General features: G+C 43.0%; 1 protein-coding gene across 2 annotated transcripts; it reads right to left on the bottom strand.

Annotated features, from left to right (window-relative positions):
* Positions 1-1,550: 1,550 nt before the first annotated feature.
* Positions 1,551-25,106, bottom strand: LOC120020129 (cadherin-6-like). Of its 2 annotated transcripts, none has more exons than XM_038963592.1 (11): positions 24,888-25,106; positions 9,425-9,719; positions 9,089-9,208; positions 8,033-8,206; positions 6,794-6,981; positions 6,345-6,601; positions 5,504-5,641; positions 5,182-5,311; positions 4,384-4,501; positions 3,617-3,868; positions 1,551-2,379 (listed from the first exon to the last, which is right to left on the bottom strand). In XM_038963592.1, exons 1-11 carry the CDS (start codon positions 25,104-25,106, stop codon positions 1,880-1,882), a joined length of 2,391 nt encoding a protein of 796 aa, XP_038819520.1. In that variant the 3' UTR covers positions 1,551-1,879. The 2 variants fall into 2 exon arrangements, with proteins under 2 accessions (XP_038819520.1, XP_038819521.1); XM_038963593.1 differs by having other exon boundaries at positions 5,182-5,303; positions 5,505-5,641; positions 24,888-25,104.

Below are 25,106 nucleotides of genomic sequence, written 5' to 3'. Positions count from 1 at the left end.
GTAGCCGTAGTATCAACATACAATTGTACACCTCCAAAAGACATCAAAACAGTGATATTGGCTGGACGCTTGTGTTTCAAGAATATTAATTCAGCATGTGTCCTATAAATATATATTTTTTTAAATCACAATATAAAAAGAAAAGTAATACATCATGAACATCCGCTACGCTCCCAAATCACTGCAACAAAGCACTGTTTCAACCACAGTATTTACCATTATTTAGTCAAACAATTTTACTGAGAAAAGTCCTGATGTCAAATCAGAATGATGTACTCCAAACAAAACACATCATTATCCGCCAAACTTTTAATGTTGAAGCACAGATCAGCTGTAATTGATCCTTTGGATCCCGTCTTTGCTTCTTTCATTTTGAAGTTGTTTTGGAGTGACTGCTTATGTTCGCTTAGCTATTTAGTGTGATGAGTTCAGAGAGTGAAAAGCATTACCATCCAATATTGGCACAGAGAGAACAGAACAATTAGCCAACACATTATGGCTAAATGAAATATTTACTTCAGATGCTATTTATAGTTTTGGTTCATTTCAAAGGTGTTAGTTCATTCTTAATGTAAATGCTTGCTCTCTGTAGGTATAAACTGTATTATGAACACAGAAAGGTAGACTATCTGTTTTTCATTGTCAATCAATCTCCTTCTCTGCAGTTGCTTCAAAATGACCTTGTCAATGGCTTTTTAAGATCCATATTTAATAATAAAATGAAGTAATCTCTCCCCACCTTCAGACAAAACTCCCTGTACTTTGTGACAGCACTTCCAATCCAATGCTGAATCTACATGTTGTTTTAGCTAATCAAATGCATGACTCGGGTATTATGTTTAAGAATTATTGTTTTCCTTGGTAAGTACTATTATGTAAGATAATATGAATGACATGTTCATTCACCTTGAGGGCTTTTGTGCTAACTTGATGTAAGTAAACCACATGTGTGTGTATATTGTTGGAACAATCGCGTCTAATATGACAATGATTGATTGTTGATGATTGACTGATTATGGATTATGCTAATGTTGTCAGATGTTGCTGAAATTCACTGTAAATCTTGGTGCATCGTTCCTAATTTCCCTCCATTTCTTCAGTTATCATCATGTACAGAGATAGATACACACAGTTCTTGTGTCAAATCACATTTTCAGAGAGTTGCTCTTAGATAGTGAACTGTCTGTGTAACAGAAGGCTTGATAGAGGAATAGAGCATATGTACAGAGTGGCTGTCCATTCTTCAGTTCCATAAACATTCATGAAGCAATGTTTTATTTTGGTGCTGGGCTTTCCTTCCTTTTTAAGAATTTGGACTTTTCAAAAAAAGGTATGAAGAATATCTTAAGATATGTTCAATTCCAGTTCCTTGTTCCTGGAAAAGCAAAGTTCCATTTCACTAAAACACACAAATATACCAAGTACAACATATTGCACTTCAGTAACAGTACAGAGGAACTAAAGGAGATATCACTTAAGAATACACAGAAGTATTCAGAGAAATGTGTAATCAGTGTTGTATTTCCTTCCAATGCAGCATAGAGTGACAGACGTAAACAGAAATGAAAAATAAATGTATCTTTTTATAGGTTTTTTTGACACTGAACTCCGGTTCTTAACTTCAACTGAGGGACTGAAGTTCATCCTTTCTTCAAAGGTCGGCCTTGCAGTAAAAGAAAATCCACACAGCTGCACAGTCTCTGTCTGGTCTGGCCGTCAGAAGGAACTATGGCCTACTGAGTTGGAAGGAATAAAAGGGCACTTTGTAAAAAACTTGGGCTGCAACATTTATCCTCTTTTCTGAGAAGACAGATTACAGTCAGTCATAGTTCATAGGTCATCCTCCTAGCTCCCACCCACAAACAGTTCAGGTGGTGTGTTAGGATTCAAGGTCGCTGTCCTCAGCCCCGTACATGTCAGCCAGTTTCCTAAAGCGGGGCCCCCAGTCACTGAGGTAGTTGTAGTCCTGGTCCCCTTCAGAGGATGCTGACCCCAAGGAGCTCAGAGACTCAGCCACTGAGCCGGTTCCCTCATAGGCATATGTGGCCAGAGAGTCATAAGGGGGGGCAGTGGGGTTACTGTCGTTATCCTGCACCCGCTGGTTTATGAAGTCCCGGACGTCTGCGTTGTCCCGCGACGGGATGGCTGTCCGTCTGATAGGGGGGTACAGAGTGCCCGAAGGGATGATGTCCCGCCTCTGTTTGCTCTCCTCGATGGCCTCGGGGTTACGCAGAGCCCCGATGTCGAAAGCCTGGGTGTCCTCCTCTCCGCCCCCCTCGTCATTGTAGCTGACCACGTTGTCTCGCACGTCCTCTTTAGAGATGATCAGAGGCTCCTTCTTCTTCTGCCTCTTCAGTGCAGCAAACAGCACTATGATCACTGAGAGATAACCAGGGAGAAAGAGACAGACAGGGACAGAGAGACAGAGATGGACACAAAGAAAGAGGGAGAGATGGAGCGTCAGCGTTAGAGAGAGGTTTGCTGTTCAGGGCTGGGTGATTTCATATTATCTTGCTGCTCATGCTGCAGTGAACACTGCATTAGAACACGGCCTGCTTCATGTATCCACAGCCCAGTAACAATTTAGAAACGACTGCAGTAGAGATGCTGAAAAATGTTTTAATTCCAACATCGCAATGAGATTGCAACTACTAACTGATAAATAACCAAGAATGGTGCCACATTTTAAAGCTGCTATATGTAACTTTTTAGGTGATCCGACCAAATATAGAAATGTAAGTAATAGATATGTCATTCTCATTGAATGCAAGTCTAAGAAGTAATAGATCTGATCTATGTGTGCTATTTCTATGCTTCCCGTTCTCAAGTTTCGTTTTTGCGTCTTTTACTTTTGTTTTTGTAGACCAGCCTGAAAATACAATATTTTTGGTTATTGTAAATATATTTACTTAGATGGTACAATGATTCTCTACACTATACATTGCTTATTTTGTCACATAAACTGAAATGAGGCTAACTATTAGTATTTTAGAAACTACGAAATGTTGGAGAGATTTCTGCATATTGCACCTTTAAATAAATGCATTTCCATTACACTGTATATGTAGTTAATGCTGCTGACATAATATATTGGGGTAATTGCATTCCATGTTGTATTAAAGTAACTCCTGGTGTATAAAAGGTTAATTTTACTGCCAGTCCTGTTGAATTACTATCCTGTCCACAATCTCAATCCCCTCAGACTTGTTTTGATCCTCTATATATAACACTTTTACTGTAGACAGCCAAGAGTGAAATAGGCTATCTTCTGGGAAATGTAGGGCTTTTCTTAGAAGCGCCTGTGTGTGTGTGTGTGTGTGTGTGTGTGTGTGTGTGTGTGTGTGTGTGTGTGTGTGTGTGTGTGTGTGTGTGTGTGTGTGTGTGTGTGTGTGTGTGTGTGTGCGTGCGTGCGTGCGTGCTATACAGAAGGGGCAAATTGAACTACACTATAACCTGTGAAATTTCTTATTAAAGACATATTTTCCAAACAGTTTGCATACATTAATATGAATGACTAAATTGGAGATGGAGATGTGTCAGAGAATGACAGACCGACAGACACACAGACAGACAGACAGACAGACAGACAGACAGAAAGACAGACAGCTATACTCACTGAGGAGGATGATGACACACAGCAGGATAGCCACCAGGGCCCCGGTGCTAAGTCCAGCTGAGCTGGTCTGGGCCTCGGCGTTGCACAGCTCCATGTTTCCCTCGCGGTCGCAGATGCACACGCGCACCGTCAGCGTCCCCGTGCTGCTCTGCATGGGGAAGTCCCCGTCCGTGATCAACACAGGAACCAGGTAGATGCTCTTGTGCAGTTGGCTGTAGCTGGAGCGCCGGGTTAGGACGCCAGCTGTGTTATCTAGGGAGAGAAACAACATACAGTACCAGTCAAAAGTTTGGACACACTTACTCATTCAAGGGTTTTTCTTTATTTTTACTATTTTCTACATTGTAGAATAATAGTGAAGACAGCAAAACTATGAAATAACACATATGGAATCATGTAGTAACCCAAAAAGTGTTAAACAAATCAAAATATATTTTATATTTGAGATTCTTCAAAGTAGCCACCCTTTGCCTTGATGACAGCTTTGCACACTCTTGGCATTCTCTCAACCAGCTTCACCTGGAATGCTTTTCTAAAATGTCTTGAAAGAGTTCCCACATATGTTGAGCACTTGTTGGCTGCTTTTCCTTCACTCTGCACTCCAACTCATCCCAAACCATCTCAATTGGGTTGATGTCGGTTAATTGTGGAGGCCAGGTCATCTGATGAGGCACTTCATCACTCTCCTTCTTGGTCTTCTTCACTATAATATCAGGTGATGACAGGTGTGATAGAGACCCCAAAATATCCTACAGTACAGTACTCACCGCCATTGTCTTTGACTGTGAAGTTGCCTCTGTAAGCCCCCTCCATAGCCAGACTGAAGAAGAACTTGTGTCCACCCACCGGGTCATCTGCATCCACAGCACTCACCGTCTGGATCTTCTGTTTACGGGATAAACAAACAGATTGATAAAAAACAAACAATCTGTGTGCTCTCAGATCGCAATAATAATAATAGTAAGGTGCTCTTTGGTTCCCCCGGTTTGTGACATCAGAGGAAAAATTGGAGGCTAAACTTCTAGGATATAGACCATCTATATAGACCAAACAGATTGATATGTTTATTTAATCGGTGGCATAAATAACCATTGTGGAAGATATATTGTGGATGATTTTATTGAGTCCTCTCAAGGGACCTTGCTTGGTAAACAGGAGCACAGCAAACACAAACACCTCAGTGAATTTATGATTATGAATAATGACAGAGGGATGAAGGAGGGATGAAAGGCAAGGGAGTAGAGGAGAAGGCATGTGTTGGGCACCTATTTAAACATGCCCTTGATGTGTGACAGCTACTGTCACCTGCCTTGTGCTGCCATGATAGATTATCTCATCAGCCGCCTCACAAAGTAGACCCTGGAGACCAATCACTACCCCAGAGGACTGCAGTACTCATCACAGTGCTTTATCACCATTTACATACATGGGTATTCCTGGGCATATACTGTACCTATTGTAGCACCTCTAGATGTCACTAGGATATGGACGTAATTATAGCAGCGAGAATAATAAAATCATGTCAATCTATCATGGGACGTAAGTGGAGGATCCATGTTCTGTACCTGTCCAGCCTTAGTCTTTTCACAAACAAATGTCTCGTAGAAAGAGGCGAACTTGGGTGCGTTGTCGTTGACATCTAAAAGACGGACATAAACAGGCACCCAACTGGTCTGCAGAGGTTTGTCTGTGTGTAGAAAACATACACATCACAACAATGTATAATAATTGTAATAAATAATTATGTATAATGTTATTATGTTTTTTATGTTTCAACAAAGGACAGAATATTATCATTATCATTATCATTATATTATCAACTCCATAGCCTTGGTATAAGTGTTTGTATTGTGAATTCATGTGCATGATAAAGCTGAGAAAGACTTACTGAACTCTGTTGCGATAACAGAAATGTTGTGCCAGGCAGCTTCTTCTCGGTCAAGAGGTCTTATGATAAATATGGACCCATTCCCAGAATGCACGTTGAAAAGCCTGTCTAGATCAGTACGACGATCAATGGAGTACCTGTAAAATAGGCATACAAATATTGATATAAGAACAAATAAAAGCATGGACTATTTTCTTCCGTTCCCCTACAACCTCTATTGCTGCACTTGACAACCCTTTTGCACGGAATTAGTCTTTCCTTCCCTCTCTGTGTATTCACAAAATTATTCTGAATACTGCACACCCTGGGGATCTGCCCTAAACAGCCAATGGGACTTAAATCACTCTATTGTCCTCCCTTTCTTCTTTACCCTGACTGGCCTGGAAGGAAAACAGCCCTGAACAGAGGCACAGAACAGACCAGCCCTATCAGTTTGATCATCCAGCGGATTACGCAATGATCTAATTAAATGTATCCTGGAATGCCCTTTCAGTTTATTTCCATGAGGAGTGGTAATTAAGGGACTTGGACATTGATAAGAACTCACAAAAAAAGTGTGTGCATGTGTGTGGAGATGAGCAAAACACACAGCTTGTCCTTCACTCATTAGTCTTTCTATGGACACAACGTATTCTCGACTCCAAATTTAATGAGATGGCTGATTCAACTCTAATCATTCTACATTTAAAAAAAATACTGCAACACAACCTTTGACACTCATCAAATGACCCCTGATACAAATTATTATAACCAATCTCCCCATGACCTTGGTGTGGGTGGTACGTACAGGAGAACTGAATGGGTGGGCTGGAGGGAAAACAAAGCAGTGCTCTAACTAACCTGACTGGACTGTTGTATCCATCCGGGTCCATAGCCCTGACAGACCCTACTGCAGTACCCACGGCTGCATCCTCCTTCACCTCCATCACGTAGCTGGCTTTCTCAAACAGAGGAGGCTCATCCACATCTTCTATGCCGATCCTGACTGTGGCCATGTCCTTGGTGGGTAGGTACCCCAGGAAGCGAGTGTCCAAGGTCTGAGTGTTCTGTACCTGGATCTCCAGTGTGTAGGATCGGGTCTTTTCATAGTCCAATGACTGCAGGGACAGGGACACAATAGAACATAGTAGATGACTCATGTTTTGTAATGATGCAGTACAAATGTATTTTGATAATAGCGTTTGTGATGGTCTAATGGCCTCAGGCCTATCCAGGGCTGATAATAGGGTATATATGCCCTAGAGGTTTGGCTGACTATCTTTGTCATTCACAGGGATAACAGATATTACCTTTAGAACAGTAATGATGCCCTCCTGTGAGTCTTTGTCCGTGATGACATCGAACATGTCCAAGCCATCCCCACTGACAACACTGTAGTACATCTCCGCATTCTTCCCAAGGTCTTTATCTACTGCGTTGATTCTCCCAACTGGGATTCCAGTTTTTATAGACTCTGGAACGCTGAACTGATATATACCTGGAATCACAAACAGACACACATACTGTATGTAAATCAACGGATGTTCTAACAAATTAACTTTGAGATACTTCATATTAGACTATTTGCATTTGTAGCATTCACTCCCATTTCACCATTTGTGTCACTAATTATGTTGGAGAGTATAAGGAAAGTGTCTTAACAAAATGGAGCCAAGACAGCCTGGAACCATGAACAGAATTGCATAAGCTTGTCACAAATAGAAGAGGTTGTTTGGCTTGAGTGAGTGTTTTTTGTGTGCCAGCTTCTCCTCAACACTTCCATGTTTCTGATGCTAACACATTTAACAATTCAGATTGTTAGGGAGCCTGTGAGCCTGTATCACTGCCCTGCAGCAGTGTTAGTGGTGAATTAACCTTGTGCTCATGGTGACCAATTAGACAGTTTCTGTTTCCTCTAGCATGGTTCTGACTGGGGGTGTAAGCCTCCTGCTGTAAGGTGTCATCAACTGACAAGGTGGAGAGAGAGATGTGAGAAGGCATATTTCACACTGTGTGTGTGGAGTGTATCAGAAGTGTTTTACCCCTTTACTTTCCACCATCCAACCACTGGACTTTAACAGAATAGTAATGACAAAAGCAATCTGTCAAAGTCAAACAGATTCCGGGATGTTTCTCATTTGTGTGTGTGTGTGTGTGTGTGTGTGTGTGTGTGTGTGTGTGTGTGTGTGTGTGTGTGTGTGTGTGTGTGTGTGTGTGTGTGTGTGTGTGTGTGTGTGTGTGTGTGTGTGTGTGCATGTGTGAGAGAGAGAGAGAGAGAGAGAGAGAGAGAGAGAGAGAGAGAGAGAGAGAGAGAGAGAGAGAGAGAGAGAGAGACACTCAGTATTACACTGCTCATCTAATCAGGATTATCAAGCTGATTCACTTCGTGGGACCCGGCATTGCAGTTTAATCACAGCTAACCCTATATAAGATGGACACACTTACACACACAGTACACTGACACTACCACTTATACTAGGACTACTATGTATACTTCAACCACCAGTATAATTCCAGTCATTGTGCCTCACTCTTAGTCTTCTACTCACTCTGAGAGAAGCGTGGGGGGTTGTCGTTGACGTCGGTCAGGGTGATATTGACTGTGGTGGTTCCAGTTAAGCCTCCCCTTTGGCCCGCCATGTCCTTGGCCTCAATCACCACCTGGTAGTGCTCCCGCTTCTCCCGGTCCATCTCTCCAGGCCCCAGGGCTGTCCTGATGATACCTGAGGACAAACCAGAAGAATACAATATTCATGTGTCATATAATATAATGAGATGTATTGTTAATGAGTTAGCTAAGAACATTTATCCTTCTCTGGTCCTGTAGGGATTACTCATGGTGCCACCATGCCAAACAGATTTAAGTGATGTGGGTATAGTTAGAGTGACCTAATTTATGTGCATGTCCTTTATTTAAATACTGTATCAGCAACTACTATAGTTACAACTACCAATGGGAATAATGTAACTAATAACTGTTCTGAGAAAGAAGCACCTCTTGCAAAGAAATGGTCACCACAATCGTTTCACATTGCTAAGACCTTGTGCTTGAATTTAATGAGAAACATTTAATACTGGTATGTAACCTAATTATTTTTATGGAACAGTAAAAAATGGCAACCGCCCCGACCTTCCATTAGATAGCACACAAGACCATCTGGCCTGGCTTGTTTTGTTTCTGTGAATGGGTTCTATCATCTGCAACATGACTGTTTTCAGATAAACCCTCAGAAACATCTATTTTTTTCCAAAGCTCTTAGGATTTCATGTCCTCTGGTGTGATGGGGACATCATCTTCCATGTCACATCAGGGATAAACCATATCGTTGTTAAGCCACACAATAATCTGCCAGTTGGAGGCTTTTATTGTTTCCATTTGTTTAAACACAGAACGAGCGACAGGATGTTCCAGAGTGCACATTAGAAATGATTAAATGTTTCAGTATACTTTGGAAAATGCACAGGGGGCTGAGAGAATAGCAATGGCTCTGGCAGTCTGACTCTGAACATTACATTACCGTCTCTCTCTCTTCATTGTAGTAATAATTGCTTTGAGGATAAAAGAGCATTGCTGGTGGTTCAAACAAACAGACGGACAGACAGACCTGTGTTTGGGTCCACAGAGAAGTATGGGTGCCCCTGGCTGATGCTGTATCGTAGTTTTGCGCTGTTCCCGTACATGCTGTCATCTGCATCCGTGGCTGTTACCTGGGTGACTGAAGTACCTGAGAACGGAAGATAATAGCTGAGGATGAATATGAACTCACATCAACTGTCAAAACCATTCATGGTTCAAAGAAAAGCAAACAAAATATTTGACACTTTAAGGCACCATTGACCTTGAAATTTTACTGATCGTTAATCATCAAAGGTTAAAACATAAATTGAAAGGTCATGACCCTGTCATGTCAAAAGTCAAATTAAAGTGAAAGAGCACATACCTATATTAGACCTCTCAGGTGCACTGGCAGTGTAAAGTTCCTTTGCGAATTTAGGCTCATTGTCATTGATATCGTGAAGTTTAACGATGAACTCTGTCTCAGGCTCCAGTTTCAGGCCTGTGTTCTTGTTGACTACGGTGGCTCGGAGGGTATAGAAGGCCTTCTCCTCTCTGTCCAGTCTCTTATTGGCATGGAGGTCACCATTGTTTTCATCAATAGTAAATATGTCTCCAGCCCCGTCCCCGGTTAGAATGTACTTCAGGGTTCCATCCCCCTTGTCCATGTCAGATTGAAGCTGCCATAGAAAATCAAAAGCATAGTCAACATATTTGTCTCCTTGGAGAAATGGGGCCTGAAGTCAGCAAGGCAAATACCAGATGTATACTACAGATGTAGGATCTTAATTTCATCACTCTTTTGATGGTGAGAATTTTCCAGCACAACAAGAAATGCAAACTTGTAGTGTATTCAAGGTTTAAAAAGTCTTCTAAAGTCTAATTTCCACTTTAAAATGTGAGACTTGATTTGCCCTAGCGGAAAATCTATCAACCTCTACAAAAATGTTAAATGAATTATAATCAAGAACAAAGATCTGTTTCGGATTGAAACCTTGTCAATAAATCGGTGAATTGGGAGCTTTAACAGTGTGCGGGCCTTCATGTTCTATACTATTAATTATAATCTACATAAAACTTTTTTTTTTACCTTTATTTAACTACGCAAGTCAGTAAAGAACAAATTCTTATTTTCAACAACAGCCTAGGAACAGTGGGTTAACTTGCTCTTTCACGGGTAGAACGACAGACTTTTAACCTTGTCAGCTCAGGGATTCGATCTTGCGTCCTTTCAGTTACAAGTCCAACGCTCTAACCACTAGGCTACCTGACACCCCATAATAATGAACATTTCCTGTTAATGTAGGATTATTATACTACTTTAGCAAACTGGCTTAAATTAAGGTCCTACATCTGTATATACTGTACAACAACTGCATTTAACAGACCTAGGGTTTATTCCATATAAATATTCCAGTCCATTTAGGGATTGGACTAACACGCCAATGGGGAAACTCCCTATCCCTGACCCCAACTCCGGAGGTCAGCTAGTAAAACACCAACAGATTTACACTTTGCATTAGATGGTGTGACAGTTGATGGAATGTGAGGAGGAGTGTGAGTGACAGGTAGGGTAGGTGACGGGTGCTGATGGTGAGTGACTCATTCTGTCTTTCCTTAATACGGTCTTGCTTTGCTGACAACGTCTTGATTTGTATTAGGACTAAAAATCTAAAAAGTAACGCTCCGGTTTCTCTGTACCAGCATACCTGGCTTATAAAGGTTATATGTTATTTAGTACACACATTTAATACCTACCCATTTATCTGTCAAACAGTATATTATCTACCTCTCCAGGTCCTTTTGTCTATCTAAACTGCTAGAGATTATACAGTAGTACACCAATCCAAACAGAGATTCACTGAATTAATTAGTGAACATCCCAGTGTACTCTCAATGCCCTCTTATAACTGTCATTGAAAACACACAGCAAGCCAGGTAATTGTCAAAGTACAAGGCAGTCTCAGAACATGCACACTTGAATGAAACAGGAGTTGACAATGATTGAGGGAAAGAAAGGAGAGAATCTTTGAAAACGAAGAAAGCCAAGATGGTATGAAGCCTAGATATGACAAAGGATGAATGATTGACGCCTCCCACAGATGTCTTAGAAAATCACCTAAATCCAACATGTACCACATAATACCTGCAATTCCCCTCTGAGCAAATATGTTTCTGTCTCATCTCATCTCTTATTCCCATGCCTCTAAGTAGACATTATGCAAATTTGAGCAATGGGTATAGAATGGGGCTTTATCCTCTACCATCCTCAGTGTGTGTCCCATCTTTACTGCATCACACTTATATGCATTTCAACAGTGCTATAATTATGTTGGTGGTACACCTAAGCACATAGGCGGTGTTAAATAAGGCTAAGGGAGGCTAAGCTTCTCCTGAAGTAAACTGAATTAAATGACAAGTTTAATAAACAAGTTTTTCAATTAAAATTATTATACAAAATTATTGCAACCAATAGAATGTTATATATATGGGGGAAACAATCATCCTAGCTCCGCAGATGTTGCTGCGAAGAGACAGAATCATTAGATCACTTGTTTTGATACTACCCATATGTAGCTTGTTTTTGGTCACAGGTTCAGGAATGGCTGAAAAAATGCAACATTTACTTGGAGTTAACTATGTTGGGTGATTTGAAAAGTCATAGTAAATTGATCAATGTAATAATACTCGTAGCAAATGTGTTTATCTTTAACCATTGTGGAGTGATCGGGTCTGTGGGACCCATTTTCAGTGTTTACGAAAATAAAAATGATACAATGAATTATATTTTAAACCTGAGACTCATTGGCCTTGGCTCATTTTCTGTGAAGAACATGTAAAATAACATACTTTCATTGAGTGCACACTGTGCACCCCCCTACACATTTATATAACATAAGTGGATTTCGGGTCCACTGGACCCGAGGGTTGTAAAAGTGTGGAAAAGTGTGTGTGTAGGGGTTATTAAACAAAAAGGTTTGCTGTGTGCCTTCACTCTGTCTTCCTTCTCCCTGTGCCTCTTGTTTCAACATAGCACCAATAACCTGTCTGTCTCCCTGCCTGTCTGCCTGTCTCCCGCTTTTCTCGCACTCTTTACCCTTTGTACATTTACATTTTACATTTTAGTCATTTAGCAGACGCTCTTATCCAGAGCGACTTACAGTAGAGTGCATACATTTTTTATTACATTTTACATACTGAGACAAGGATATCCCTACCGGCCAAACCCTCCCTAACCCAGACGACGCTATGCCAATTGTGCGTCGCCCCACGGACCTCCCGGTTGCGGACGGCTGCGACAGAGCCTGGGCGCGAACCCAGCCCAGCCTGGGCCCGAACCCAGAGACTCTGGTGGCGCAGCTAGCACTGCGATGCAGTGCCCTAGACCACTGCGCCACCCAGGAGGTCATTGTAGTGTGTGAAACTACACAATGTCTTGCGGGAACCTGCACAATGTTATTACAATACATTATTTTGATACATTGTAAAGAATTCAGTATTTTCCCACACTCTACCAAAGCCAGGTGCAAATTGGGGGAGGGACACAACAAATAAATAGCTTTGCATGTGTGGCTCTTCACCACAATCAATCAGTATGGCAAAAATAATCTCTGCTCAGGGGGCCTTAGAAATGATTTTGCAGAGAGAAAAACTAGTGTGGAAGGAGCGTCTTCCATTTTGGAAGATGAAAAATTTTCCAAACATGAGGATTATGTCTCTGTCAATTTGGAGTCTGACAGTGAGTTGGAAGAAGAGGATGAGATTGACCCTCAGCCAGCCCCAGGACCAGCCGTCAGCAGCCAGCCCCAGGACCAGCCCATCAGCAACCAGCTAATCAGCAGCCTGCAGGAGGAGAAATATGGATGTCAACAAAATGGTGAAATTGAATGGTCTTGTTGCCCAAGGAATGAGCCACCCCGCTTGGCTGCCAATGTGATAAGGATGCAACCAGGGCCGACGCTGATGGCAGTTACTCATGTGCAGGACATAAAGTCTTCTTTTGAACTGTTCATCCTAGACACCATCCAGAAAATCATTATGGAATTTGTGTCCAGAAATCATAATGGATTACAATGCCACAAAAGGAGGGGTGGACAATTTAGACAAGCTGGTGACTGGCTACAGCTGCAAAAGAAGAACCCTACGCTGGCCACTTGTGATATTCTTCAACATCTTGGACAACTCGGCGTACAACGCGTTTATCAACTGGATGGCATTGAACCTAGATTGGAACAGAGGGAAGCTCCAGAGGAGACGGCTCTTTCTCGAGGAGCTGGGCAAGGCATTGGAAAGACCTCAAATCCAGAGGAGGCAACATATCCCAAGGACCCCAGCTTCTGCAGCCATCGTGAGGAGGATTCAGGAGGAAGATGCTGGTGCTGTATCCGTCCGACCCACAGAACCAACAACTCCAATACCGGAAGTAAGTGTGAGTGATGTTGTTGCATGCGTGTGTGTCTGACTCTCCTACCTTGGCCTGCTATAACTATATATGTGAGTGAGTGAGTGAGTGAGTGAGTGAGTGAGTGAGTGAGTGAGTGAGTGAGTGAGTGAGTGAGTGAGTGAGTGAGTGAGTGAGTGAGTGAGTGAGTGAGTGAGTGAGTGAGTGAGTGAGTGAGTGAGTGAGTGAGCGAGTGAGTGAGTGAGTGTGAGTGAGATGTTAGTAAAAAAATTCCTGAACTAAGTGTTTTCATCATTCTAGATTGCAGCCGGTAGCAACAAGAAGAAGCACTGCGATGTGTGTGGACCCAAGAAGGACAGGAAGACACAGTACACATGCATCAAGTGCAAGAAATACATTTGCAACACACACACACAGTAAAACTCTGTCATGTGGTGTGTAGACCAGCCTTAATTTGTTTTCAATGGGGCTCAATGATCATTTCCATAAAATACTGTATGTACTGTCAAATTTGTCCTTCCACTTTGTTCAGTAAAAAGCAATAAACATCAATAGTGATAAACCTTGTTTCATGTATATTTGTTCAAGATAAACAGGATTTATTCCACCTATGTCTTGATTATAATTTATTTTTGTTTACAAAAATCACATTTTATCAAATAAAAATAATAGCGCTTTTATTGATAAATGTGATCTAGCAGAGGTAAATGGCAAATATGAACCATGTATGCTGTCTATATGTCTTGTAATTGATATAAGTCAACATCTAAGTATTAAATATTAAGTATTTTTACGTAAATTGTTATGGCTGTATTGTTTTAAAAACCCAATAATATTGTGGGTCCATCAGACCTGTGAACATTGGGTGAATAACAAAAACATGACCATCACACAACGGTTAATTTACAATCTGTAGAAACTACAAAAATAGAAAGGTTCAGAACTTTTGTGAAACCTCACAGCTCAGTGGAAAATATATGGCAGCTAGAAATCAAAACTGGATGGTCTTCAGATATTGGAGGTTGGAGGTTGGAGTCAATAAAACTCGTTTTTTAACCACTCCACAAATTTCTTGTCAACAACCTATAGTTTTGGAAAGTCGGTTAGGACATCTACTTTGTGCATGAGACACGTAATTTTTCCAACAATTGTTTACAGACAGATTATTTCACTTATAATTCACCATATCACAATTCCAGTGGGTCAGAAGTGTACATACATACACAAGTTGACTGTGCCTTTAAACAGCTTGGAAAATTTCCGAAAATTACGTCATGGCATTAGAAGCTTCTGATAGGCTAATTGACATCATTTGAGTCAATTGGAGGTGTACCTGTGGATGTATTTCAAGGCCTACCTTTAAACTCAGTGCCTCTTTGCTTGACATCATGGGAAAATCAAAAGAAATCAGCCAAGACCTCAGAAAAAAATGTAGACCTCCACAAGTCTGGTTCATCCTTGGGAGCAATTTCCAAACACCTGAAGGTACCACGTTCATCTGTACAAACAATAGTACGCCATGGGACCACACAGCAGTCATACTGCTCAGGAAGTAGAAGCGTTCTGTCTCCTAGAGATGAACGTACTTTGGTGCGAAATGTGCAATTAAATCCCAGAACAACAGCAACGGACTTTGTGAAGATGCTGGAGGAAACAGGTACAAAAGTATCTATATCCACAGTAAAACTAGTCCTATATCGACATAACCTGAAAGGCCGCTTTCCATAAAAAAGCCAGACTACAGTTTGCAACTGAACATGGGGACAAAGATCATACTTTTTGGAGAAATGTCCGCTGGTCTGATGAAACAAAAATAGAACTGTTTGGCCATAATGACCATCGTTATGTTTGGAGGAAAAAGGGGGACGCTTGCAAGCCAAAGAACACCATCCCAACCGTGAAGCACGGGTTGGCAGCATCATGTTGTGGGGGTCCTTTGCTGCAGGAGGGACTTGTGCACTTCACAAAATAGATGGCATCATGAGGAATTTAAAATTATGTGGATATATTGAAGCAACATTTCAAGACATCAGTCAGGAGGTTAAGGCTTGGTCGCAAATGGGTCTTCCAAATGGACAATGACCCCAAGCATACTTCCAAAGTTGTGGCAAAATGGCTTAAGGTCAACAAAGTCAAGGTATTGGAGTGGCCACCACAAAGCCCTGACCTCAATCCTATAGAACATTTGTGGGCAGAACTGAAAAAGCTTGTGCGAGCAAGGAGGCCTACAAACCTGACTCAGTTACACCAGCTCTGTCAGGAGGAATGGGCCAAAATTCACCCAATTTATTGTGGGAAGCTTGTGGAAGGCTATCCAAAACGTTTGACCCAAGTTAAGTCATTTAAAGGCAATGCTACCAAATACTAATTGAGTGTATGTAAACTTCTGACCCACTGGGAATGTGATGAAAGAAATAAAAGCTGAAAGAAATAATTCTCTCTACTATTATTCTGACATTTCACATTCTTAAAATAAAGTGGTGATCCTAACTGACCTAAGACAGGAATTTTTACTAGGATTAAATGTCAGGAATTGTGAAAAACTGAGTTTAAATGTATTTGGCTAAGGTGTATGTAAACTTCCGACTTCAACTGTAGATGGGAGGGGTTGAGGGTAACTGAAGGTTTGGACTAAAAACAAAGAAAAGATAACACATTTTAAATATACTATCTGTGAAATGTATGTAGTATGTATAAACTGGAAGTCGAAGCCTAAGTATTGTTGTCCATTAGTTTACTCCAATTAGGGGAGGATTGGTAGGGTCATGTGAAAATAATAATGAAGCAATATATATTTAAAAAGAAAATATTTAAATATAATATTTATAAAAATCTATATGGGGGGTTGGAATTTATGCAGACAATTACATTGATAGAAGCCACAATCTATCTAGATTAAAGCTGATCTACCCCCTGATCTACCCCTCATTTTGGCTTCTATGCCAAAATGATATATCCTAATTAGCCTACTCCTGTCTATACAGAAATAAATGGATTCATTCAAAATATGCTACTACACCATAAAGCATGATTTGGAGAATCAGAGGAAGGGCCCGCAATTAGAGCAGCGCACACGGCAAATACGAAATACACTAGATGATTGTTGAATTGCGAATATCAATGAAAGAGAGGCCCAGCCATTCATATCGCAACATTTCAAAAATACAATTGCAGGAAAACATAGTTTGGAAACCAAATGCCTATTGCTGCAAAGAGAAGACAAGGAAAAGACTCTAAACTTAATAGAACGAACGGTAGCCTATCTTATTGGCACACGCGGAGCATTGGCCATATCCCCGGTGATTGCGCATATTCACTGTCTTTATTATTGGGTCATTGCCATTTTAAAGTTTGTTCTTGGACAATAATTTCCTCCTCCGTTAGATCATATTTTATTTATGTCTCTCCTTTCCGTAAGCCTATTAGATAGTTGCAGACAACGTCGTTTTTATTGATCTGCTTGTCAGTTTCAGCAGAGTACAGGCTACCCTGTAATTAAAAAGATTCTGCTAATGTCTCCAGTCATATACATTTGATTTAACCTTTATTTTGATAGAGAGTCAATACTGACACCAAGGTCTCTGATATACTGTGCATTTGGAAAGTATTCAGACTCCTTGACTTTTTCCACATTTTGTTACGTTACCTTATTCTAAAATTGATTAAATCGTTTTTCCCCCTCATCAATCTACACTCAATACCCCATAATGACAAAGCAAAAATAGGTTTTTAGAAACGTTGGCAAATTTATAAAGACTACAAAACTTAAATATCACATTTACATAAGTATTCAGACCCTTTACTCAGTACTTTGTTGAAGCATCTTTGGCAGCGATCACAGCCTCAAGTCTTCTTGGGTATGATGCTACAAGCTTGGCCCACCGGGCCTTCACGACTGGACTACCGACGTTATCTGCCCGAGGGAGTTATCTAACTGGCCCCTCCGTCGCGACGTTACCTGAACTCCCATCTGCGGCCTGCTAATTGTTAGCTGTCTTATCGGCTGCTATCTGAATAGGTCTATCGGACAATTTTTCTTGGGTCACTATAACTATATCTATTTTGCCAATTGGATTGATCCCCTCTACCACACGGAACCCCACTAATCTACCATCGGAAACGCACGAGGTGGCTAAAAACAGACCTCCATCCTATGCTAGCTTGCTACCGATGGCCCGGCTAGCTGTCTGAATCGCCGTGACCCCAACCAACCTCTACTCACTGGACCCTTATGACCACTCGACTAAGCATGCCTGTCCTTAATGTCAATATGCCTTGTCCATTGCTATTCTGGTTAGTGTTTATTGGCTTATTTCACTGTAGAGCCTCTAGCCCTGCTCATTATACCTTATCCAACCTTTCAGTTCCACCACCGACACATGCGATGACATCACCTGGTTTCAATGATGTTTCTAGAGACAATATCTCTCTCATCATCACGCAATACCTAGGTTTACCTCCACTGTATTCACATCCTACCATACCTTTGTCTGTACATTATACCTTGAAGCTATTTTATCGCCCCCAGAAACCTCCTTTTACTCTCTGTTCCGTAAATTCTAGACGACCAATTCTCATAGCTTTTAGCCGTACCCTTATCCTACTCCTCCTCTGTTCCTCTGGTGATGTAGAGGTGAATCCAGGCCCTGCAGTGCCTAGCTCCACTCCTATTCCCCAGGCGCTCTCTTTTGATGACTTCTGTAACCATAATAGCCTTGGTTTCATGCATGTTAACATTAGAAGCCTCCTTCCTAAGTTTGTTTTATTCACTGCTTGAGCACACTCTGCCAACCCGGATGTCCTAGCAGTGTCTGAATCCTGGCTTAGGAAGACCACCAAAAATTCTGAAATCTCCATTCCTAACTACAACATTTTCAGACAAGATAGAACGGCCAAAGGGGGCGGTGTTGCAATCTACTGCAAAGATAGCCTGCAGAGTTCTGTCCTACTATCCAGGTCTGTACCCAAGCAATTTGAACTTCTACTTTTAAAAATCCACCTCTCTGAAAACAAGTCTCTCACCGTTGCCGCCTGCTATAAACCACCCTCTGCCCCCAGCTGTGCTCTGGACACCATATGTGAACTGATTGCCCCCCATCTATCTTCAGAGCTCGTGCTGCTAGGCGACCTAAACTGGAACATGCTTAACACCCCAGCCATCCTACAATCTAAGCTTGATGCCCTCAATCTCACGCAAATTATCAATGAACCTACCAAGTACCACCCCAAAGCCGTAAACACAGGCACCCTCATAGATATCATCCTAACCAACTTGCCCTCTAAATACACCTCTGCTGTTTTCAACCAAGATCTCAGCAATCACTGCCTCATTGCCTGCATCCGTAATGGGTCAGCGGTCAAACGACCTCCACTCATCACTGTCAAACGCTCCCTGAAACACTTCAGCGAGCAGGCCTTTCTAATCGACCTGGCCGGGGTATCCTGGAAGGATATTGATCTCATCCCGTCAGTAGAGGATGCCTGGTTATTTTTTTTAAATACCTTCCTCACCATCTTAAATAAGCATGCCTCTTTCAAGAAATTTAGAACCAGGAACAGATATAGCCCTTGGTTCTCTCCAGACCTGACTGCCCTTAACCAACACAAAAACATCCTATGGTGTTCTGCATTAGCATTGAACAGCCCCCGTGATATGCAACTTTTCAGGGAAGCTAGAAACCAATATAAACAGGCAGTTAGAAAAGCCAAGGCTAGCTTTTTCAAGCAGAAATTTGCTTCCTGCAACACAAACTCAAAAAAGTTCTAGGACACTGTAAAGTCCATGGAGAATAAGAACACCTCCTCCCAGCTGCCCACTGCACTGAGGACAGGAAACACTGACACCACCGATAAATCCACTATAATTGAGAATAACAATAAGCATTTTTCTATGGCTGGCCATGCTTTCCACCTGGCTACCTCTACCCCGGTCAACAGTACTGCACCCCCCACAGCAACACTGTCACGCCCTGACCTTAGTATTCTTTGTTTTCTTTATTATTTTGGTTAGGTCAGGGTGTGACGAGGGTGGTATGTGTGTTTTTGTCTTGTCTAGTGTTTTTTGTATGTCTAGGTGTGTGTGTCTAGTCTAGACATATGTAGGTCTATGGTGGCCTAGATTGGTTCCCAATCAGAGGCAGCTGTTTATCGTTGTCTCTGATTGGGGATCCTATTTAGGTTGCCATTTTCCAGTTTGGTTTGTGGGTTATTGTCTATGTGAAGTTGCATGTCTGCACTCATTGTTTATAGCGTTCACGTTCGTTTTGTTATTTTGTTAGTCTGTTTAGTGTTCTTCATGTTTATTCGTCTTACATTAAAAGTATGTATTCACATCACGCTGCGCTTTGGTCTCCTCACTACGACGAACGTGACAGAATAACCCACCAAACAAGGACCAAGCAGCGTGATAGGAGGGAACAGCGCGTAATGGGGAAATGGACCTGGGACGAAAAACTGGATGGAAAAGGATCCTGGACATGGGAGGAAATATTGGATGGACCCTGGACACAGCCGGGGGAGTATCGCCGTCCTAAGGAGGAGTTAGAAGCAGCGAAAGCGGAACGGCGATACTACGAGGGAGAATGCCGGAGAATAGAGGAACAGTGAAGATATGTAGGTACATGGCTAGCACGGAAGCCCGAGAGGCAGCCCCAAGATTTTTTTTGGGGGGGGAACACGAGGAGATTGGCTGAATCAGGTAGGAGACCTGAGCCAACTCCTCGTGCTTACCGTGGGGCGAGTGTAACTGGTCAGGCACCGTGTTATGCAGAAATGCGCACGGTGTCTCCAGTTCGCATTCTTAGCCCGGCGCGCTCTATTCCAGCTCCTCGCATTTGCCGGGCTAGAATGGGCATCCAGCCAGGACATATTGAGCCAGCTCTATGTTCTGGATCTTCAATGCGTCTCCACGGTCCCGTGTATCCTGTTCCTCCTCTCCGCACTTGCCCTGAGGTGCGTGTACTCAGCCTGGTACCACCAGTTCCAGCACCACGCACCAGGCCTACAGTGCGTCTCCAGGGTCCAGTATGCCCTGTTCCTCCTCCCAGCACTCGCCCTGAGGTGCGTGTACTCAGCCCGGTATCACCAGTTCCGGCACCACGCACCAGGCCTACAGTGCGCCTCCAGGGTCCAGTATGCCCTGTTCCTCCTCCCCGCACTCGCCCTGAGGTGCGTGTCCCCAGCCCGGTACCACCAGTTCCGGCACCACGCACCAGGCCTACAGTGCGCCTCCAGGGTCCAGTATGCCCTGTTCCTGCTCCTCGCACTCGCCCTGAAGTGCGTGTCCTCAGCCCGGTACCACCAGTTCCGGCACCACGCACCAGGCCTACAGTGCACCTCGACAGTCAGGAGCTGCCAGAGCCGCCCGTCAGTCAAGAGCTGCCAGAGCCACCCTCCTGTCCGGAGCTGCCAGAGTCGCCCTCCTGTCCGGAGCTGCCAGAGTCGCCCTCCTGTCCGGAGCTGCCAGAGTCGCCCTCCTGTCCGGAGCTGCCAGAGTCGCCCTCCTGTCCGGAGCTGCCAGAGCCGCTCCTCAGTCTAGAGGCGCCCTTCCGTCCAGTGGCGCCCTCTACGATGGTCTTCAGTCCGGGGCCCGCTGCGAGGGTCCCCGCTCCAGAGGCACCACCTAAGTGGGCCAAGACTAAGGTGGAGCGGGGTCCACGTCCCGCACCCGAGCCACCACCATGAAAAAGGCCCACCCGGACCCTCCCCTTTAGAGTCAGGTTTTTGCGGCCGGAGTCCGCACCTTTGGGGGGGTGGGGGGGGGGTGGGGGGGGGGGGGGTACTGTCATGCCCTGACCTTAGTATTCTTTGTTTTCTTTATTATTTTGGTTAGGTCAGGGTGTGACGAGGGTGGTATGTGTGTTTTTGTCTTGTCTAGTGTTTTTTGTATGTCTAGGTGTGTGTGTCTAGTCTAGACATATGCAGGTCTATGGTGGCCTAGATTGGTTCCCAATCAGAGGCAGCTGTTTATCGTTGTCTCTGATTGGGGATCCTATTTAGGTTGCCATTTTCCAGTTTGGTTTGTGGATTATTGTCTATGTGAAGTTGCATGTCTGCACTCATTGTTTATGGCGTTCACGTTCGTTTTGTTATTTTGTTAGTCTGTTTAGTGTTCTTCGTGTTTATTCGTCTTACATTAAAAGTATATATTCACATCACGCTGCGCTTTGGTCTCCTCACTACGACAAACGTGACAAACTCGCCCAAGCCTTCCCCATTTCTCCTTCTCCCAAATCCAGTCAGCTGATGTTCTGAAAGAGCTGCAAATTCTGGACCCCTACAAATCACCCGGGCTAGACAATCTGGACCCTTTCTTTCTAAAATTATCTGCCGAAATTGTTGCAACCCCTATTACTAGCCTGTTCAACCTCTCTTTCGTGTCGTCTGAGATTCCCAATCTTTGGGAATTTATTTATTTATTTATTTTGCTCCTTTGCACCCCATTATTTCTATCTCTACTTTGCACATTCTTCCACTGCAAATCTACCATTCCAGTGTTTTACTTGCTATATTGTATTTACTTCGCCACCATGGCCTTTTTTTTGCCTTTACCTCCCTTATCTCACCTCATTTGCTCACATTGTATATAGACTTATTTTTCTACTGTATTATTGACTGTATGTTTGTTTTACTCCATGTGTAACTCTGTGTTGTTGTATGTGTCGAACTGCTTTGCTTTATCTTGGCCAGGTCGCAATTGTAAATGAGAACTTGTTCTCAACTTGCCTACCTGGTTAAATAAAGGTTAAATAAATAAAAAATTGGGGGAGTTTCTCCCATTCTTCTCTGCAGATCCTCTCGAGCTCTGTCATGTTGGATGGGGAGCGTCGCTGCACAGCTATTTTCAGGTCCGGGCTCTGGCTGGGCCACTCAAGGACATTCAGAGACTTGTCCTGAAGCCATTCATGCCTTGTCTTGCCTGTATACTTAGGGTCGTTGTCCTGTTGGAAGGTGAACCTTCGCCCCAGTCTGAGGTCCTTAGCGCTCTGGAGCAGGTTTTCGTTAAGGATCTCTCTGTACTTTGCTCCGTTCATCTTTCCCTCGATCCTGACTAGTCTCCAAGTCCCTGCCGCTGAAAAACATCCCCACTGCATGATGCTGCCACCACCAATCGTCACTGTAGGGATGGTGCAAGGTTTCCTCCAGATGTGACACTTGGCATTCAGGCTAAAGAGTTCAATCTTGGATTCATCAGACCAGAGAATTTTGGTGCCTTTTGGCAAACTCCAAGCGGGCTGTCATGTGTCTTTTACTGAGGAATGGCTTTCGTCTGGTCACTCTACCATAAAGGCCTGATTGGTGGAGTACTGCAGATATGGTTGTCCATCTGGAACTCTGGAGCTCTGTCAGAGTGACCATCGGGTTCTTGGTCAGCTCCCTGACCATGGCCCTTCTCCCACGATTGCTCAGTTTGGCCCGGTGGCCAGCGCTAGGAAGAGTCTTGGTGGTTCCAAACTTCTTCCATTTAAGAATGATGGAGGCCACTGTCTTCTTAGGGACCTTCAATGCTGCAGACATTTTTGGTACCCTTCCCCAGATCTGTGCCTCGAAAGAATCCTGTCTCAGAGCTCGTTGGACAATTTCTTCGACCTCATTGCTTGATTTTTGCTCTGACATGCACTGTCAACTGTGGGACCTTATCTAGACAGGTGTGTGCCTTTACAAATCTTGTCCAATCAATTGAATTTACCACAGGTGGACCTGTTATTTCTTTGTCGTTATGCGGTATTATGTGTAGATTGATGAGGAAAAATGTGTATTTAATCCATTTTAGAATAAGGCTGTAATGTAACAAACTATGGAAAAAGTCAAGGGGTCTGAATACTTTCCAAATGCACTGTAGCCTAGGCCTACTCCACTATGCACTGCATCGAACAGTCTTTTTTGCGAACAGTGATTGAGTTATATTATTAGCCTAAATTATGACTATCCAATTTACTCATCACTTTAGTAATAGTACGATATCTTACTTACAAGTCTGGAAATGTGATAATGCATGGAATGCTTTATTATAAAGGTACATTTTTATGGTGACTCACGCGCGGTCTTAGCCTGAACATCTATAACACACAACAAGGCTGTTCAGTTCCATCAGAGAGGACAGAACAGTCAACATCACATGTGACAGATAACATCTTATTATATGCATGGCAGCACAGAGCCAGGCTTGGTGAAAAAAAAGAGGGACCTGACAAGGTGAATCATTTTCTACAATGCATATGGAAATAATCCACCACACAGCGTTGCTCCACTCCCCAGGGCTCCACAGAGTAACCTAATGCAAGACTAGTGGTGGTGGCTCCAGAATAACTTTCTCTCCCACTCTGCGTTTGCCCTTTTTTCTCTCCATCCTTGATCATCTCCCTGCATGCTCTGTGAAGCTGGGTCTTGCTGTAAGAGCCTGGAGGGTTACAGGGTACAACAGGGTACAACATGGCCTCAGTAGCTCCAGTATTTCTTCTATCTCTAGCCTCCTAAAACAGGCCCCCTGCAGTGCTGCAGGCATCTCCACATCTAGCTACTCCACAATACTACTTCTGATTCATGGCTCTATCTATTGTCTTCTGAGATCTGAGGTAAAGGTGGCAATGCATGCTGTTTTTGTACATCAGAATATCCCAATCCTCGTGGGGGGATATTGTCTTAGGTTTATCTGGCCAGAGACATTGATATTAGGGTTGGGTGGTCTCCAGATTTTCATACTGTTCCTGTACCATACCGGGGTATATGGTATTACCGGTAGTGCACACAAGGGGTGCTATATTAATATGTTGTTTTTTTACGCACAAAACAAATGTAGGCAGCAGGGATCTTGATCCAGGAGGCGATTGATTGTCTCTGCTGTAACCAAGAAGCTTGATCTTGCAATCTAGCCACTTATCTAGCAAGTTAGCAAACCAAATGCATAGCAGGAGCCCTGAGCATAGATAGTTAACTTGGTCAAACTTTATGTGGATAGTCTGGATTTTCCATCTCTAGATGCTCTACGGGTGGTCATACTATCAAAAAACGATCTGTTGATTAGCAACTAAAGTTAGGGTAAGGGGTAAGTAGATAGTTAATTAAAATGTTACTGATAGTCTGTAGAGCATCTACAGATGGACTATCCAAATAAAGTGTTATCATTACTTATAGTTATAAGCAGCGGTGTAGCACGCACCCCCGCAGCTGAGCTTTAGTGGGCCCCCAACCCCCCAAAAATGTCAAATAAATTGACATTTTTTGTACGGTTTTGAAAATCTTACTGCCGGTATTTCAAAATACCCCAGTATACGTTATATACGGTATACCGCCCAAGCCTAATTGGCATTTGATGCTCTGGAAGATTTCTCAATATTCATATTATCTTTGTGTCAAGGCCGGAATTCAACAGTTGCAGACAGTGGAGTTTTCCCCACACACTGAAGTGCATGGCAACAATTAAACAAAAGGAGGCTAATGGACATACCTTGCCAATGTACTGCTTATCACTCCCAGTGTACTCTTCCTGTAGAAAGAACTGGTTCCACATCCATCCTCGTTTGAAACGTTTCAGTATCTTCCCTCCCTTTGCTCCATCGCTGTCCTCCTCTCCTCCCATCTCTAACACAGTCTTTCTGCTAATAGACGTGGAGTTCACATAAAGGGACAAGCACGCCCATATAATGGTCAGCAAGCAAGTCCTCAT

This window comes from Salvelinus namaycush, chromosome 25 (genome assembly GCF_016432855.1).
Source record: "Salvelinus namaycush isolate Seneca chromosome 25, SaNama_1.0, whole genome shotgun sequence".
NCBI lineage: Eukaryota > Metazoa > Chordata > Actinopteri > Salmoniformes > Salmonidae > Salvelinus > Salvelinus namaycush.
This window is presented reverse-complemented; position numbering and strand designations above follow the sequence as displayed.

Excerpts from the sequence above, each read along its gene's own strand:
- LOC120020129 (XM_038963592.1), bottom strand. The coding sequence starts at position 25,106 with ATGAGGACTTGCTTGCTGACCATTATATGGGCGTGCTTGTCCCTTTAT. Across the intron at positions 5,312-5,503 it reads GTTATCGCAACAGAGTTCAG|ACACACAGACAAACCTCTGC; the intron begins TAAGTCTTTCTC and ends TGTATGTTTTCT. Across the intron at positions 2,380-3,616 it reads GTGTGTCATCATCCTCCTCA|TGATCATAGTGCTGTTTGCT; the intron begins GTGAGTATAGCT and ends GTTATCTCTCAG.